Raw genomic sequence first — 17,795 nt, forward strand, 5'->3', positions numbered from 1 at the left:
GGCATGGTTTAAAATCCACTCGCCTAACACTACCCAACAGCCAGCCATTGAAGAGCTGATCCAACATGACACACAGAATTGCTCCCAAAGGCATAAATGCAGATAAAAAAACAACAGCAGCAGAAAGCAGGGGACTCCCCCCGCTGTCTGCAAAGGGAAGGCTGAGTCAGGCCCTTCCAGACACACCTCGAGGTTCTGTACCGCATCTCCTGTGCCCCATCACGAAGCTCAGCTCTCCCCGTTCAGATTAGGAGAGCCAGGACTCAGACAAAGCAACTCCTAATAAATACCAGATCGCAAAAACCTCCAAACCTCACTCAACACAACCAGTTGCACTTGCTGCTGCTTGCCAGGACCTACTGCCCATTAGCCAAGGCCAGGGAATGAAGGCGCTCCATCGAACGCCTGCTCCAAACCACCCAATTCATTTGCAGCTTTTTCTATGACATTTTGTAAGTAGGATCCAGGCTTTTAATTCCCCTTTGGGAAAACGGCAAGAGAAATAAGAAATGTGCTTGTTCCACAGGGAACGAGGGAAGGAAAAGCCGGGAGTTTGGCTGCTAGTCAGTAATGGCACACTGGAAGGAAGATGGGACATAGCTTGGGGTATCTGGGTACGATTACTAGAGAAGGAGAGGGCAGAGAGCATGTTCCAGCATGAACTTAGCCCCTGAGGGACTGTCTGGGTGGCAAGAAGCCCAGAAGCGCCACCCATCCTGGCCCTGTTTTCCATTACCTCAGCCCACACACACTCCCTTCCACCCTCCCGCCAGCCTTGCTCTGGTTGTTCCTCTCCAAAGGCTGCAACAATTGCTGAGCACAGGCAAAATAACAGAGCCCCATACTCAGCGCAGTGCTTGGGGTCTGAGGCACCATTCTGGCAACCTACTTTGATTCACAGGGCCAAACAGAACTCCAGAGACAGCCCCAAGGTGGCCACAGGCACTTTTCTTGACCACCCTAAGGAATAAGGCACAGACCAAGACCTCCTGAACCTGGAAAAGGGTTTTGTACTGCAGGACAGTATCCTTCTCATCACCTCCTCTGAAATCAGATGCTCAGAAGCACCAGACTTGGAGACAAAGCAGATCCGTACAGAGCAGCTGTACCCACAGCCACCACCGTGCAGCACAGGACAGCGCTGCTGCACGGCCTGCGTGGTCCTGCACAGCCGCGTGGCCTCCCCCTTGTCCCACGCAGGGGACCACCACCAGCTACCCTCTCCTTGTAAGGAAGGAAACACTCATGGGGGGAAGCGATGCATGGAAAAAGCAACGAACAGAAGGGTCCTCCAACAGGTAGGGCAGCAGGGGCAGAAATTCGTGGGAAAAGGAGAGGTCAAGGGACAGCCACCTTGAGAGGCATTTTACCACCCCGTAAAGGAAAGACGAGTTTCCCCATGGAAGGTCAAATTTGCACCAAAGCGTGACTATGTACCTCCATGCTCTCAAACAAGCCATCCTCAAGGAGCAGGATCACACCGGCTTACAACCCTCAACATTGCCGTCAAACATCACAGCTTTGCTCTTTGCTGCGATCGTGCCATTACCACCGTGCTAAAAGCGTCCTTCAACTCTGCAGTCAAGAACAGTACTTCAGCAACCCACATCTGGTATTTGGTATCTTCAACAGGTATTTTCGCATCTGAACTTAAACTAAGGTGTGTTTTTTTTAATTCAACCTCTAAGGCTCTGTTCATAGTGGAAGAACTGGCAGCCTGCACCTGAAAATCCTGGAGGATATGGCTGCAGAGCCCAGCAGCCCCACGGTGGCATCGGATGGCCAGTCCCAACAGGAGCGAAGCCTCTGGAGCCGTGACTGGGAGGAAGAGGAAGAGGCAGGCGCTGTTCTGGGAGGGATGCGGTGGATCACCACGCAGCAGATACTCACGCTGACCACTTCTCACAGCTAGAGCTGGTTAAGAATGTCAACTGGCAGGAAACAGTGAACAGCTAACCGGGGCCAAGTACAGTTATTTTTATGCCAGGATGCAAATGCCTCAAAGATGCTCAATGGCAGCCCGACAAAGATTTGACTGGCATCATACCTTGGCTACAGGACAGGGATACATTTTCCTTTAGAACTGCCCAGACAGGATCCATCTTCCCCCTGCAACCCTTGTGCAGAGCACGGCTGCTCCCCACGGATCTGCCTTGGTCAGTGACCTATAGACAGACAACACCCTGGCTTTTCTTAAAAGTTTAACACTCAGAATATTTTATTGGCTGGATAGCCTCTTACTGAAATTACTGTACAATTTTCACTTGTTTCAGCCAAAATTGAGGGCAATTTTGCTTAAATAAGCCTGTCTGTGCCATTAGGTCTATTTCACCAGGGAAATTTGCTCTCACTTGTGCATATGACATCATCTGTTGACATAACCCCACCGAAACCATTTTAAACCCTTATACTCTGCCATTTCACATGCTGCAATTATACTCAAGTTTAAATGAATCTTTGACACTAGCCTTGCACAGTGTTTCACTTCTCTACCATGCACTTTGCTTGGCTTTGCGTTTCCAAAAAAAGTGTTTGCTTCCGGAGGCCTGCACTCATTTCCACCATGCCCAGAATCTCAACTAAAGAAAACTAAGGTTTTTGTAACTGCAAACTTTAAAAATATTTCCAGCGACAATTTTACAAACCAGATTATACATTCTGCTTCTAGAACAACCTGGAAAAAGAACACCCGATAAAAAAAAAAAAAAGAGACCCCCACGCCCTATTAGGACAACCCAATAGAAGATTTTACCATGTCTTGTGAAGGTAACCGCTGTAGGACCCAAGTGTGCAAGTCCTTCAAGTGGAAAAAACCTCAACCAGCTAAAGCCTGCTTTAATGCCCTTCTGTTCTCAAATACGATTTTTCTGCTGTGAAAAACACTGGTCAGTTGCATTAATGCTCACACATTGCAAGGATTAAATCAAAGTTTAATAGTTACCATACAACTGCTTAAATATTTTCTTAAGTATTCTTTCATCTTCATACCATTACTGCAGTTACTACACATAGACATAGCATTCAAGCATTTGAAGTGATACAGCATTTAAACAAGAGCCTTGAGGAAGAGTTCAGTGCCAGCCATGACATCCATGCTTTCCCCGCCCCCCCTTCACCTTAAAAAACCCTTATACCTTGGCATTTCTACTTTTTATGACAACCAAGAACGGTCCAAATATTTGTTTCAACTCTGCCTCATAGCATCATTGGTAGGCAATAATCAAGAAAGACTGAAGGAACCGAGACAGGACCACCTGCCCATCTGAGCTTTTGGGATTTGCTGGAGATTAGTTCCTCATCATTCCCAGGAATTTCTCCACTGGCACTGATCTCCCTCAGTGAGCTCTCTAGGCACACCCTACAGCATTCAAGCTAATTCTCTTCTCCACAAAACCCTCACAGGAGCCATTTACATGAGACAACCTCAGAGACTGCAGCCCCTGAGAGGAACACCACAGCCAGCAATTCCCAAATCAAAAGTATTACATTTTACAAGCAGAGTCACAAGCCCTACAAACTCAGTTGTTAGAGGGAAACCATAAACCAATGAGCAACGAAGCTGGTCAGAAATTGAGATGCAGGAAAGGCTGTTTTAGGCAATTATGTAATTAGTGGTCACTTCCAGACAAGAATAAAGCCCTGCTTACCACTTAGTCTCATTTATATTGTCAGCTTTAAAACCAACTCCAATTCTATGAGCTTTACAGCTACTGAGCAGATGACTGGTGAGAAGACTATCTGATTTGTACTTGGTAAAAGAGAAGTAGCTACAGTATTTAGCAGTAGCTTCTATGAGAACTTTAAAGCCTTGTTATCTTCTGGGTTCAGTATGCCAACTACCCCCAACCCATAAAAAAAAGAAACGATAGTACTTTATTAAAATACTAAATTTTATTTTTTTTCCACGTACATTTAGTCTCCCCACCATTTCCATTTGTCTGACCACCACCACCACCACCATGCCTTATCAAAACATTCCATACATACTTAAAATGAAGCTGAGGGTGGAGTCCCGTCTTTAAAAACTAAACAGGCATTTTGGACAACACATTCTTGGCAAGGTAATCTGGATGACATTTATCAGACACAGTAGGGAAAAGCTCTTTCAGCATTTGTAAAAAGGACAGCCAAATAATGGTTACAGAAATAAGACTGCAGATTTTAATGAACTGTTTAAACTGTTTTCTTTTCTTACAGAGTCTGTCTCCACTGCCAGAGAGCTTGAATGACCTGGAAGTGTACACAAAAAGTTAGAAATTGAAATCCATTTTTCTAATTATTTCCAGTTTACTACCTCCACTTACTCCACAAAATACTGACGTTAAATTACAACAAAAATGCATTTCTTTCAGAGAAAATAAAGTTCAAAGCAAGACATCAGACCCTTCTGCTAGAAGACTGTTATTCCCTGTAAGTCACAATAGTAAGAATTCAGTGAAGGTAAGCTAGAGGATGGGTGTGGACCAGCTAGGCAAATATTGGCTGAACTCTGCCTACCCTGGCTCATGTCAGACCAACTCCAGTAGCTGAGGCTAACTGCTTTTAAACATTCTTTCAAGAACCTATCAATTTGTCTATCAGACAAGTTTACTCTGAACCACTGAGGGAAGTAGGAAAGTGTAAGGAATTCTGTCACTGGAAGAAAGTTTTTACTTACAGGAATTTTGATAGGGAAATCTAAGACACATTTTAGCCTAGCATATGTTGAGTAGTAACTAATTCAGAAACTTGCTTCCTGATACCACCACCTTTTGGCTTGCCCTCTTACAAGAGTTCAGTTGACTTTGGGAGAAAACGTAGCAAGAAAGCCATAATCTCAATCACAAAACAGTTCCCCCGCCCAGACACCCTCCCCAACAAAAGGCTGAACAGCAGACTGGCCTAGGTGGCCAAATTCAGCAGCAAGGAAAACCACAGCTCATTTCCTTAGCCAATCTGGTGCCAAAAGGAAAATTCTGTGGGTTTAGTAAGCAAGAGATAATTTACCAACCATATAAAAGCTGGAAAAATGTAATAAAATATTAGCTTTCCCATCTTAGCCAACTAAACCCCTAAAACTGTTCCCATTTATTTGATTTGAAGTATTGTTCGTGGTTTGTAACCCTTTGAAACAGTCCAAGGCTTGTAAAGATTAAGAAGTGGAAAAGAATCCCTAAGGCAGGTTATAAAAGTTTTTGGACTTTATCGAGTTCCAATAAATTCAGTTACCTTCTGGTCCTCCGTCCTGAAGCAATTCTTAACATAGTTGGCAAATTTGGGTTCCAGCTTCGGAAGGGAAGAACCCTATTTTGAAAAAAAAGCAAGCTTTAGTGTATGCAGGTCATTTAATGATTCCAAGAAGTAACTCATGAAGCTTAAATCCCTTGCAACACACACGGAATTTTACTGAACTCACCTTGCAACATCCCAAACCAATCTGCTTTTAAGTAATTTTTTCAATTTTGCTTTCTACAGTACCCAGATATTTCTGACAGATTAGTGCCCACACACTAAAATGCCTGTACAAGCATCTTCGTTCATGCTCAGAAAACCTAACAGCAACCATTCATCACTTCAAATAACCTTGCCTGTAGTCAACGTTCATATGCTATCCAACTAAACTAGAACTAATTCCGCATCTACGGATTCCTACTACAGCACTCAACTTGAGACATTACTATCCTTCACAGGTAGGTTTTAGACTTCAGCTCTGTAAAGCAAAAAATTTAAGTGATCTCCCACCTACCCTTCAAACATCAGCTCTAAGAATGTAAAGAACCATTCTAGAAACATTTGTTTCCATCTCTGAAATGTACATACTCAAATGTACAAAGCAAATTCAGTAATAATTCATGAACATGGTTTATCTTCATGCCTCTTCCCATCTCCAGGCAAAATAATACAGCACACCATTTTAAGAAACATTGATTTACTTTCACATGCCCAGTGAAAAGTGTTTTTCCTATTTTTCAGGTTTATCAGTTGAAATATACCTAGCCAACTGCGATAGTACACTTAGCTGCTACTTGGCACACTGCAGAGACAGCAATTTTCCGTTCAAAGTAAACAAAGCTACATTAGGAAGATCTGAAACTGCAACAGTGCAAGCAAAAACGCTTGGATTCAGACAATTTTTTAGTTTTGTATTCTGTCAAGTACTGATGCTTTTCTATTGGCTTGCTGACATCTACCTGCTACGTAATACAGCAGTTCCCTCTTAAAATTTAATAAAATGAGGGTTTTTCAAAGCTGCTAACTTGCTGGCTGTCAGCTAGAAGTGCTATTGTATATGGAAACACACAAACCTTTCGCCTAAGATATGCTTTCACACCATCTCTGAAAACATTAAATTAAGCCCCCCGCTATTGCTTCTACGTATTTGTGCTGACACAGCATTTCCAAGTGAAAACACGCTTCAACAGAAAAGTTGCCGGTTATCTGGTCTGCATGCTTCCCTCCATAGGGACATCTGTCTACTGTGAATAGCTCAGCCACTTCTGCTTACACTGCAGAAAACACTAATCGTAGCTCCTGAGTCATGCGAAAACCCACCCCAGCATCCACTAGATCCAAGAGGTTAGTTTGACCTAGCAGAATGATACCATCCATCACTGTCAGGTTCACAATTTAGGTATATGTATTTCGATCTCGATCACAATCTGTCATTGCTCACTCCGCATCCACTCTATACTGAAACACTTTTTGTCTTACTTTTGCATTCCGGGGATGAAACCACCTCAAAACATCCTAATTCTTTGGATTACTTAACTGCCACTGTAAGGGGGGAGGTTTACAAGCTCAGACCAAACGAAAAACCAACTCACCCAAAAAACCCGTGGAATTCTTCAGAGCACTGACATAAGCCAAAAACAAAGTCTTCCAATAAATAATCTGGTTCAGTCACAAACGATCTGTAAGCACACCCCTGAGCTTGTGAAGTAAAACCAGAACTACTATAGTCTAGATGTCAGGTCCTCACTACAATCTATTCTCCCATACAGGTGCATACAAGTGCACCCATAGCTACCACACCGGTTCCAAACTTGGTTAAGGGGGGAAAAGTATGGCTACTACCTGCTACACTTTTACCTAACCAGCCTATAATTAAAATGCAATTTCATTTTAATATGTAAACAGCAGCTAAAAAGAACACTCGTATGCATAGCCATGAAGTGGTAGTCAAAGCTACTAACAACCAGAAACCAAGTGACTGCCCTGTGACCTTCAAAAGATGAAACATCCGTTGAGAGACTCAATCCCAGATACCCAGTTCAGAAAGCAAACGCTTTCAGGTCTTTATCGATTCATTAATACATCACAAGGACCTATCTCCCCCTTCTGGAAGTTATAAAGCTTTACAAGCATCTGGCTACGAGTCAGATACTGCTTTAAAACCAAGTTATTCCAAGCACGTGAGGAACTCTGCTTTACTCTAGGCTGCCTAAAATAAAATGTATGTGCTAGTTAAGACACCTTTAGAATAAATATCATCCAAGGTTTGTTGCTTTGTTGTGGGGTTCGGGTTTTGGTTTTCTGTTGTGTTGGTTTGGTTGGGGTTTTTTTCAAATTTTATTTTGAAACAGTTCACTAAGAAATACCAAATTACTAATCACCAGTACTGGAAGAATACAAAAACAAAAGCGTTTTTGCTTTGCAGAAAGTACAGAGCCTTCTTTTTCTCCCCCAAAAGTTTTCATTTCTCTGACCTTCAACATCACCATATTCTGATAACAGCACAGCCATCAGTGACAGGTAACCACTTCTTAAAAACACACAATTCTTCTGATTGGTTTAAGTGTGAAAATCTGAGAACCTGAAGTTCCTGAAAACTCACCTTATCTATGGACGCTTGCATTTTTGCTTTAATCTCCTCTAACGACAGAGGAACTTTTGGCGTTTTTGGAGTTAGGGATTTATCCTTCTTGGAATCTGGAGTCTGAAAAGTATTTGTTTCATTAGAAACTTGTACATAAATAAAGCTACTTTATAATGTATAATGTATACAAGATCAAGTTTTCTAAAAACAAGAATGTTCAAAAATCTACTGTAGAATTTATACAGAATAAATGAACTAGCTATCACAGATACTTCAGATAGTTTTCAAAGTCACAGAAGTTAATCTGTGCTTCCAACACATTCCTCAGAGACAAGGGTAAGAACAATATTTAAGTTTGGAGTTATTACAGTTAGCATAGCTAGTAGCATTGTATGCTTCTGGGCAGGTACCTACACAGCACTTTCCCAACAGAAATGAAACAAAAAATATCCCAAACATGCAGTGATTTAGAATTTACTCCACAACTGCAGCCATATTCGATTATGCTTTAAGGTGATCTTAGCTGGTGTGGTCACAGCTTAATCACTGAAGAGTTTCACAGGGGAACACAACGCAATGAACTGTATCCCCAAGCATGCTTCGTATTAAGATTCAAAAACCTAACTTAATGGTTAGTACATTACTTAAAGTTACCACTGGGCAAGAAAGCTAGCTCCCACACTAGAATAAACATTTGTTTTACTCATTTGTCTTCACTCACTTTTGATTTAGATGCTGGTGTGGACGGCTTAGAGTCTTTTCCATTTTGCTTTGCTTTCTGCATATTTTTTCCTGAAGCCTCACGGACAGGCTGAAAAGAATGCATTAAGTTCATTTGCCATGAAAAAAACAGTAAATGTTAAGTCTTCAGTAATTTTTAACAAGCTTAAGTGAAAAATATGTACTATTTAACCTCAAAAAGGCATTTTCACTGCCCATGCAATACAATCAGCATCCATTATTTAAGCAAAAAGCATATAGACTACAGGAACTCAAATGAAAAACTACTGGTGTAGCACAATACGTAACATAACCAAAACAAAGTTTTGTTATGATGCCAGACAACTATGTGGGACCTCCACTACATTTTCCTTACATATTACATCTTTATATATTACCATGCAGACTTTTGGGGCAGACCTTGCCTGAAGACTAATTCTAGACAGCACTACAATTCCAAGATAAGATTCAGTGCTACCTGGTTTGTTGTAACACAACCATTACCTCTTGTTTGGCATTTCATACAGAAACACCATCTGGGATGTGCATGGGCAATACCACATGTGCATTGAGGAAGTGGATTCTTACATTCCTATATAAATCAAGAGACCATTTCATTCAGCCACACTAGATCTGATTAGATGGCAGGAAATCTGCAGTTCAGCTTGTCTTTACCAGGCCTTAAATTATTGTGCACTATCACCTATAGAAATCCATTTGGACAGAGCAGCATATAACAAAGTAAAACATTAAATACTTGTTTCTAAACAGCAAATACAAACACATAAATTCAAGCCCAAGAATGCAAGTTCAATAAAACTACCTTCTACCTCTGCAGTTGCCAAGTTGTCTTACCGTTCATTTACCACCAGATGGCACTCACGGGCTGATGTAACTTCACATTCAAGCCCCTGGGCTGCCTGAAGGGAACACCTTCTCCAGTGGGCTCACATATTTAGATCCCTTTTTTATTCAAAGTTAGGTTACTAAGACCTTATTCACAGCATGCATGACTAAGTGAAATGGCAAAGCATAACCCGCACCTTTGAGCGAGATTGTTTGCTACCCAACACTGCACATGTGCATATACATGCTGTTGAAGAACCCAGCCATCCCTCTGCAGCAATGTAAATAAAACACGGACTCAATGCACACACTGAAGTGTTTTGATATCCTACCACAATTTCTTTATACAGACCAAGCTGAATCAAAAGCATCCCTTTCACACATTCCAAACAGCTGTGCTTAAACTCAGTTTCGGGGATTATCTGCCCAATTACTGTCATCCTTTTATTGATATCATCCATTATAAAACGAAACACTGCAAACACCTCAATTAGCTTCTGCGTTACCATAAATGCAGAGTTCAAACCTAAAAAAGCTACAGCTTATGCAAAGAGAGCTTCCCCCCACCCCTCCTGCTTTAGGGGTCTTCACGAGAATCCTCAAAGATGACTCAATCAGGACAGGTAATTAACACCTGTTAGCAAGAGGCATTAGCACTTGCTCCCTTTGCCGGAATAAACTTAGCTGCAGACACTATGCCCACCTGGCGTTATCGCTCACTTCCTTTCAAGTTCATTGAACAGGCTGTTTAATCATGGGTGAAGAGGGTCACAGTGTGTTTATATCTATCTATGCCACTTACTTTCTTCACTGGTGTTTTCATTTCTTCCTCATCTTCCTCCAAGTCATCCTCATCACTACAATTAGAAAGTTAGTCACTTCTCATAACTCAAGATTCATACAGCTTTACCCACATTAGGAATTAATCCTCCAACCTCCTTCCCAATAAAATGTTTTATTCATGAAGGAAGCAAGTAACCTTTCCAAGTCTACCTTATACCCACCTTTTAGTGTTTGGCCAAATACTACCATTCAAACAGTTAAACACACTCCTTTCTGTTTTAATACTGAAGGCGTGTAACTTCAGATTTCCACTACTACTAATACAGAAATTCTGAATTTATTAAATTAATTAATTACATTAATGAAGTTTTATAACCCAGTATAACATATTTGAGTAATGGTAATTTAGGTTGCATTGTGGAGATAAACTTGAGATAATTCTGCTTTTATCTGTAGCAAAGATAAAAAAGGAGCTTGCTCAATTAAGATCCAGTTATGTCACACAATTCATATTCTGAAACAGTTAACCCTGTATTTCAAAATTCAGTATCAATACATACTCATCATCCTCATCATCTTCATCATCCTCATCATCCTCTTCTGACAATTTTGCTTTTTTCTTTAAAAAAAAAAATATCAAGTATGTTACACATCAATACCGTTTCATCCTAATAAACAGCAACCTTGATCCAAAACAATGTCGCATAATGATTACAAGACTATCTTCCATCAATTTAACTAAAACCCAAGAAGTTACAGCTGCCAATTCAAAAGCCATTGACAAATTTACAGCATACTCCGAGCATATGAACCTTTCCTCTACACTACAGAGCTTTAATCAGCATTTCAGTTCTTGCAGTACGTGCTGATGTTTATACCAGAATCTGCACACTCGGTTACTGCAGTGGACAAAACTTCCACATAAAAGTTGCCTCCATATTAGCCCCTCCAGCAAAGGTTTGGAAACTATCTGTACTTAACTAAGCTTCTGTAATTTAGTACTTGTCAAGACCCAAGAACAAAATAATCCTTCCCAACATATATCAATCAACAGACCACATATTAAGTGAGTCACAGCAAGCCATCTAACTGCTTACTCCTAGAGGCAGCAGTGACACCAAACCAAAAGAAAATTCTGCAGACAAGCTGATTAGAAGTATATATACCTGTGGTGTTTTAGCTCCTCCCCCACTTGCTGGTCTCTTTGTGGAAGTGTTCACAATTTTTGCATCATCTTCCTCATCATCTGATTCTGGTTCTTCCTCTAATGCTGACAAAATGATGGCAACGTGTAAAAAAAACCCACCTCATTCAACAGTTAAAGCAAGACTGCTAGTAAGAAACAAACGGAAGAGTATCACCCACAACTAAACAGGCATGGTCTCACTGAGGTGCTGGATGGATAGGAGGAAGCTTCTTACTATCAATCTAACCACTGAGACCAGAAACTTTTTCTGGATGAGTGTATGCAGGCACTACAGTGAAACCCAAAATGGGTGAATAATCATCCATATGCTGCCTGTAGTGGTCCTCACAGAAAGAAGCCACAGAAAGTCAAGAATAAAGTTTACTTTATTTCTAAGAAGACACATTTTAACAGAACTTCTAAAGAGATGAAGATCAGTTTCAAAGACAATTCTACATTCACAGAATCATAGACTCGTTTGGAAGGGACCTTAAAGATTATCTAATTCCAACACCTCTGCTCAAATTGCAGTGCTGACAAACATGCCCCTTATCTATACAAGACAAGAGCCAAGAAAAGGAATACAAGAATTTCTCTGAAGTCCTTTGTCCCACTAGTTACCTCATGCCTCTGAGGACAGTGAATTAAAACAATCACAGGGTCTTTATTAGACAAAGTACTGCTTGAGACACCAGATAAATCACTCAAGTTCTGCTGGTGCTGACAGGTAGCAAGATCAGACTTGTAACCAGAGCAATACATACCTACGAGATGTTGACCACTAACGTAAACAGGCCCCGAACCGCATTTCAACCTCAAGACCACGGGTGGTGTGATCTCAAAGCCACCTAATGAAACCTAAGGAAAAAAGCATTGTTATTTATTCAAATATTGCAGGTAAAGTGTGCTTAACACACAATCCATTCAAATGAAACCAAGAGCAGCAACGTGTAGACTCCAAGGCTATTACAGTTAGTGACTCCCAGTTTCTACCTGACAGAATATTCCAGAAGTGTCAAGTCAAGGTCAATAAGCCACAACAGGTTTTACTATGCTCTCGTTGCTTATCATAATTAAAGCACAAGTTTCAAAGCCAGACCAATCCACATTTGTTTTCTGCTCCTCTTGGCAGCAATTCCAGTTTGAACATTATCCATCACACCTGCCGCCAGCATTGTGCAGTTCCACTTGTACAACATCAGCAACACCGATTCAAATTACATTCCAGATGGCAGGAATGACAAGGGTGCCCTTAAATCAAGAAAGGGTAGCAGTCATCTTTAGAATGTCTTAAGAGCTTGGGATGTGCAGAAAAACTTCATTTTTCTCATCCCAGTCTCAAAGAAAGTAACACAGGCTATAGGTGCATCTGCTTGCAAGCGCACACATTTATATATGTAGAGATGACACATGTAATTACTACCACTTAAGAAAATGCATAATTTGAACAGAAGTCTATCATCTCTATGACTACAGTTAAGTCTACTAGGCACAAAAAAATGTATTCATATTTAGCTTGCATTTACTATACATGCCAAAACTGACACTCGTCTGAACAGACCACTGTGCTAGTTTCGCTAAAATTCAGTCAACTAAAGCCTTTTCTAACTAGTCTTTATCATCTGAGACCCAATTCACAGGAGATTTTTCCAAGTTCCTGTACTTACCGTAGGCTGCACTGACATTTTCAGAGATGCCAGTACTACTTTAATCGGGTTGCCTTCATAGTCCAATGCTTCTGCTTCTACAACATGTAATTCATCTTTGGCTCCAGCGCCTAAAGTAACCTGTGAAGAACAGTGCACATTCTGAGAATCTTCACAAATATTCTGAAGTCTTTAAAACTCCACTCACTGTCCTGCATCTCTTAAGACTGACGTCTGTAATTCTGACTGCTAATGACAGAGCTGCATGCCTCTTCCAAGCCAATATCCCTTTTCCCCATGACACCAGCGTCCTGTTGCAAGGCACAACTCAAGGCATGTTTTGATGAGAGTGAAAAGACCTTTTGCTCCTTGGATTACCACACTGAAATGAGTCAGTGCCAAGTCCAGTCGGCACTGATGCTGGCCAAGGGAAGAACTACAAACACATGCACAGAGCAAGGGAAACAGCTTCCACTGCTGCTACACAATCACAGCCCGTCCTTCCCCTTCCTGCCATGTTTCATCTGCCAGTTGCTTCACCTTGTCACACTGCACACTTTTTGATTATTTGACATTCAATGAAGAGTCAAGTCTTAACAACTCCCCCATTCAGTACAGTCATTTATGCATATGCCTTCTGCATTAACGCACCAAGGTCTGAGGGCTGCTGTCCCAGAGCATTTCACAACTCAAGTGCTGGGATTTCTTTCACTGAATACAAGCCTGGCACTTTCTGAAGACTCAAAAATCATAGCTGCAGGGAGGCAAATGAGTGACAGACACATGACAGGCCTGAAATTCCAGTTCTCTGAACCTTTGGCATCTGAGTCAGGATTACTTGCAAGAGACATGAAAACCAAGAATCCCTTGAAGGAGTACAATTATTCCTGAGACCAGTGATCAAAGCATTCTGCTTCCTTTCCCAATGCCCACAAACAAAGATTTCCACCTTCCACAGAAGATGTAGGTGTAAACACTTCAGGCAGAGATATACAACTTCAGCTTCCATTCTTCAAGAGCTGAGTTTTAGGCAGGCTGTAATGATGCAGACCAGATGTATCAGTCTGAAGGCTGAGAAATGGGTTATAGGATTCACCACTCCTGAGAAGTTTTGTTACTGTAAATTTAAAGAAGTGAAATTGCTGCTCTGATCTCACCTCTCAGAGGTTAGCAACACCACTGAATCATTCAGGCAGTGGGACTACCCAACCAGCACAAGAACTTAAGTGCATGCCCTCCACCCCATTACTCCTGTCATTTGCACCAGCTCAAGCAATACTATGGCACTTCCTATCAATTTACTTACAATATGTCTGGCAAGTGTCCATTCATGTGCCTTAATTTCTACACTGAAGGAACACACACTGGTAATAAATAGGTAATGAAGCAGGAACCATCTCTATACCCTCAGCTATCTTTAATAAGGAATCTGCAGAAGCTCTCATGCCACTTTCTACCTCTCAACATGCACCAATCTGCCTCCCCTTTCACTTTCATCTCCTTCTGTACCTCATACCCAAGTCCATCACCACATTTGTATCTTAACTGACATGCGCCAGTTAACCTTTTATACATCTAGTCTTTTATCAGGTGCACAGACCAGTCACCAGATACTTGCTACCTTCACACTTTATCTTTCATCAACTCCCTCCTCCACTTGGCCAAGGTATTTCCAGTTTGTCATGTTATTTTAACCTCCATTTCTCCTGTGTATCATCTTTTGTCTTAAATAAGACAAGTTATTGACTTTTTACCCCACAAGCCTAAAAACTAAGTACTAGTATGCAACCAATCTGCTGCTGTCCCCCATGAAGAGTGCTCAGCATCAGAAGAGATGCTACAGGTAGTTTTCCAATAACAGGATCTTTAGATAAAGCCCTGCAATTCAAGTATCCCTCAGTGGGTCATTTCATCTGCATGACATTCAGCTATGAGAACTACCTGCACGAACTCATCCTATACATACTTTACTGCTAGTCTTCCCTCAAAAGAAATTCTAATTAAGAACAAATTAGTCACTGTCAAGTGCAACCTGTAATTTTCATAATGTGCAAGGACTGAAGACACATGATTCATAAAACTGTAATGCCTATATTAAAGTGCTGTAAGTATCACTGTGAATAAGTTTGGAAAGCATTATTATGCAAGTCTCCAGAAGGAAGAAATTCTGCTATAGGAAGTAATACACAATTATGACTCTCTTGTTTCCAGGCCTCATTAAGGTGTCTCTCTTTATTCAAATAAACACAGTAATAAACTATAAAGTAGCGGGATGCTACAACTCTTCCATTTCCTTCCCTGTAAAGCTGGGGCATATTCTTCTGCTAACTAAAAAGTAACATGCTCAGCCCAGAACAAATGCCTTTAAATACTTTGCCTTGCTTGTGTGCCAGCAGGAAGATCTAAGGACACTTTTAAGAACTCAGTGTACAAACCCTGATTTCCAGGAGTATCCTGCTCTGTGAGGAGTCTGTTAGATTAATTATCTGAATGAAAGCTAGCACTTCCCAGTTACATCCTTAGAGAGAGTGACACCAAAGACAATAAATGAAAACATACACACGCACAGAGCACCATTTAGTTTTAGTATTTGCTACTTATGGAAAAAACCAAAAAGCACTGGAATGATGTTTGGGAACACCTTTTCAAAATAAAAAAAAGTTTATAATACAGTGTACTAGAATATGCCCATGTAGGATTCTTATAAATCTTACCCTCCTTTGGTGCTCCTGCAGCATCTGACCTATTGCATTGCAAATGTCAGCGTGTATATTCTGGTCTTTAATTTCAATAAAAATTTGTTAAGCTTCTGTACATTAATTTTTAAACTCTGCCTCGCATTGCTTGTTGTAAACAATGAAACATCAGTTAATATCTTAAACTCTATTTGTTTCAACACAGCAAATATTTCAAGTGACATTGTATGCTCCACTCAGTAAGAGAAGTTTATTATTTTAACAGATTCACATAAAATCCTACACCGTTAAAGAAACAAGTTTAAGGAAATAAACATACACCTTAAAAAAATCTCGCTTCTCAAAACATCACGCTACTTAAAAAAGAAAAACTTAAAAACCAAACAATACTTGCCGTTCTCAGAGATAACTGATGCTCGTTTTCTTCATCGTCTACTTTGAACTGATACTCCTTATCTGCTTTAAGCTCGCAGCCTGTGAAAAGACCATTTAATTACTCGACTACCGTTTTACCAAGATGCAGGTATTCGCTAACCACTTATTATTTTACAACTTGCTGTTTCAAGGCTCTGTACTCGCATACAAAACGGCCCAGCGGTGCTGCGGGCACACGAGCGAGGCAACACGTGGGGCGGGGAAAATCCCCGGCGAGCCCGCGGCCTAGTGCCGGCCACGCCGCCGCCAGCGCGGCCCGCCCGCTCCAAGGCCATCCAGGCGCGCGGCGGCCTCCGCGCTGCCCGGGGGCACACCACCTCCCGGGACTCCGGCAGCACGGGCGGGGGGCCTGCCCTGGGGCTGCCGCTAGGCCAGGACGGCGCGGCCCCGCCGCCCCCACGTGTCCCAGCTCCCGCCGCCCGCCACGTGCTCGGCGGCCGCCGTCGGGCCGGGGCTGAGGCCTCGCCGCGTCCTTAGGAACGGGCGGGGAGAACAAAAGCGGCCGGGCCGGGACGCGCCGCACCGCCGCCACGTGCGAGCCCCGCGCCACGTGTGGGGCGCGCGCGGCCGCTCAGGCCGCGCGCCCCCTCACGAGCCGGGCCTCCCCGCTCCGCTCCCCTCCCGTCCGCCCCGCGGCGCGCAGGCCGGCGCCGTGCCGCGGGCTCCACCGCCCTGCCCCAAGGCCTCAGGGTGCGGGGGGGGGGGGGGGGCCGGGAGCGCGGCAGAAGCGCGGTGCTGGGGCAGCGGCGGCCCGTTACCGAAGAGGAAGGTCTGGGGGCGCAGGGGGCCCATGCTCTCCATGTCCATGGCGCTGTCCTCCATCTTCTCGGCCTGCGGGCGCGCTGAATGGGTGGCTGTTGCGCTGCGGGCGGACGCGCACTAAAGGAAGGGGCGTACCCGCCCCCTCCCAGATATAGCCCGCGCGCTCTCGCGAGACCCGCGCGGCGGCCACGCCCCCTCAGCCCGCCGCCACGCCCCTGCGCATGCGCTGCCACGCCCGCCGAGGGCTACCGCCGTCATGAAATGGAGGCGGCGGGGGCGGCCTGCGCGGTTGGCGTGTGCGTGGCTGGTGCTCTCGCCGCACACGCGCGGGCTAGCCGGCGGCATAGGGGGAAGGGGCGGCCAGTGCCGCCCGGGCAGGTGGCCGCTTGCCGCCGCAGCCTGGAGGGGCCAAGCAGCGGTGTGAAATGGCTGTCGTTGGGCGGGCGGCGGGGGTCCTGCGTCCTGCGCGCTCGGTGCGTGGTGATGCCCCGCCTCGCTCCTCCGTGGTCTCTTGGGCCGGCCGGTGCCGCCTCAGCCCCGGGGGCTCCGCTGCCGCCCTGCGGGCCCGGGCCTTGCCGAGGCAGCAGGCCGGCGTTCTTCTTTCAGACCCTGCTGGGAACCGGGCCTGGGTCGCAGGGCAGCCCGGGCGGGCGAGGAGCGGCCGCCACTGCGCTCCCGGGCAGCCGGGCCGGGCCCTGCGGCAGCGGAACGCGCTGCCTCTGCGTGGGCGCCACGGGCTGATGGCTCCTGGCAGCTTCGGTTTAAAAAATCCCAACCAACAAAAGCAGCGGCCCCTTCTCCGGCTCGCGTACCTGCTCGGGTGAGCTGCCGTTGTGGGTCACTGCTCCCCGCGCAACTGGCCTCTGAGGACCAGGGAGCAACAATGTTTCGGGAACCCCCCTTTCAGCTGATGTGTGGTGGGAGCC

General features: G+C 43.9%; 1 protein-coding gene across 1 annotated transcript; it reads right to left on the reverse strand.

The window, feature by feature from the left end:
* Positions 1 to 3,869: 3,869 nt before the first annotated feature.
* Positions 3,870 to 17,022, reverse strand: NPM1 (nucleophosmin 1). Its single transcript, XM_055718077.1, has 11 exons — positions 16,866 to 17,022; positions 16,067 to 16,146; positions 12,998 to 13,117; positions 12,095 to 12,188; positions 11,311 to 11,414; positions 10,705 to 10,763; positions 10,164 to 10,218; positions 8,517 to 8,606; positions 7,814 to 7,915; positions 5,209 to 5,283; positions 3,870 to 4,230 (listed from the first exon to the last, which is right to left on the reverse strand). Exons 1-11 carry the CDS (start codon positions 16,927 to 16,929, stop codon positions 4,192 to 4,194), a joined length of 882 nt encoding a protein of 293 aa, XP_055574052.1. The 5' UTR covers positions 16,930 to 17,022; the 3' UTR covers positions 3,870 to 4,191.
* Positions 17,023 to 17,795: the final 773 nt, after the last annotated feature.

This window comes from Falco cherrug, chromosome 8 (assembly GCF_023634085.1).
Source record: "Falco cherrug isolate bFalChe1 chromosome 8, bFalChe1.pri, whole genome shotgun sequence".
Taxonomy (NCBI): Eukaryota; Metazoa; Chordata; class Aves; order Falconiformes; family Falconidae; genus Falco; species Falco cherrug.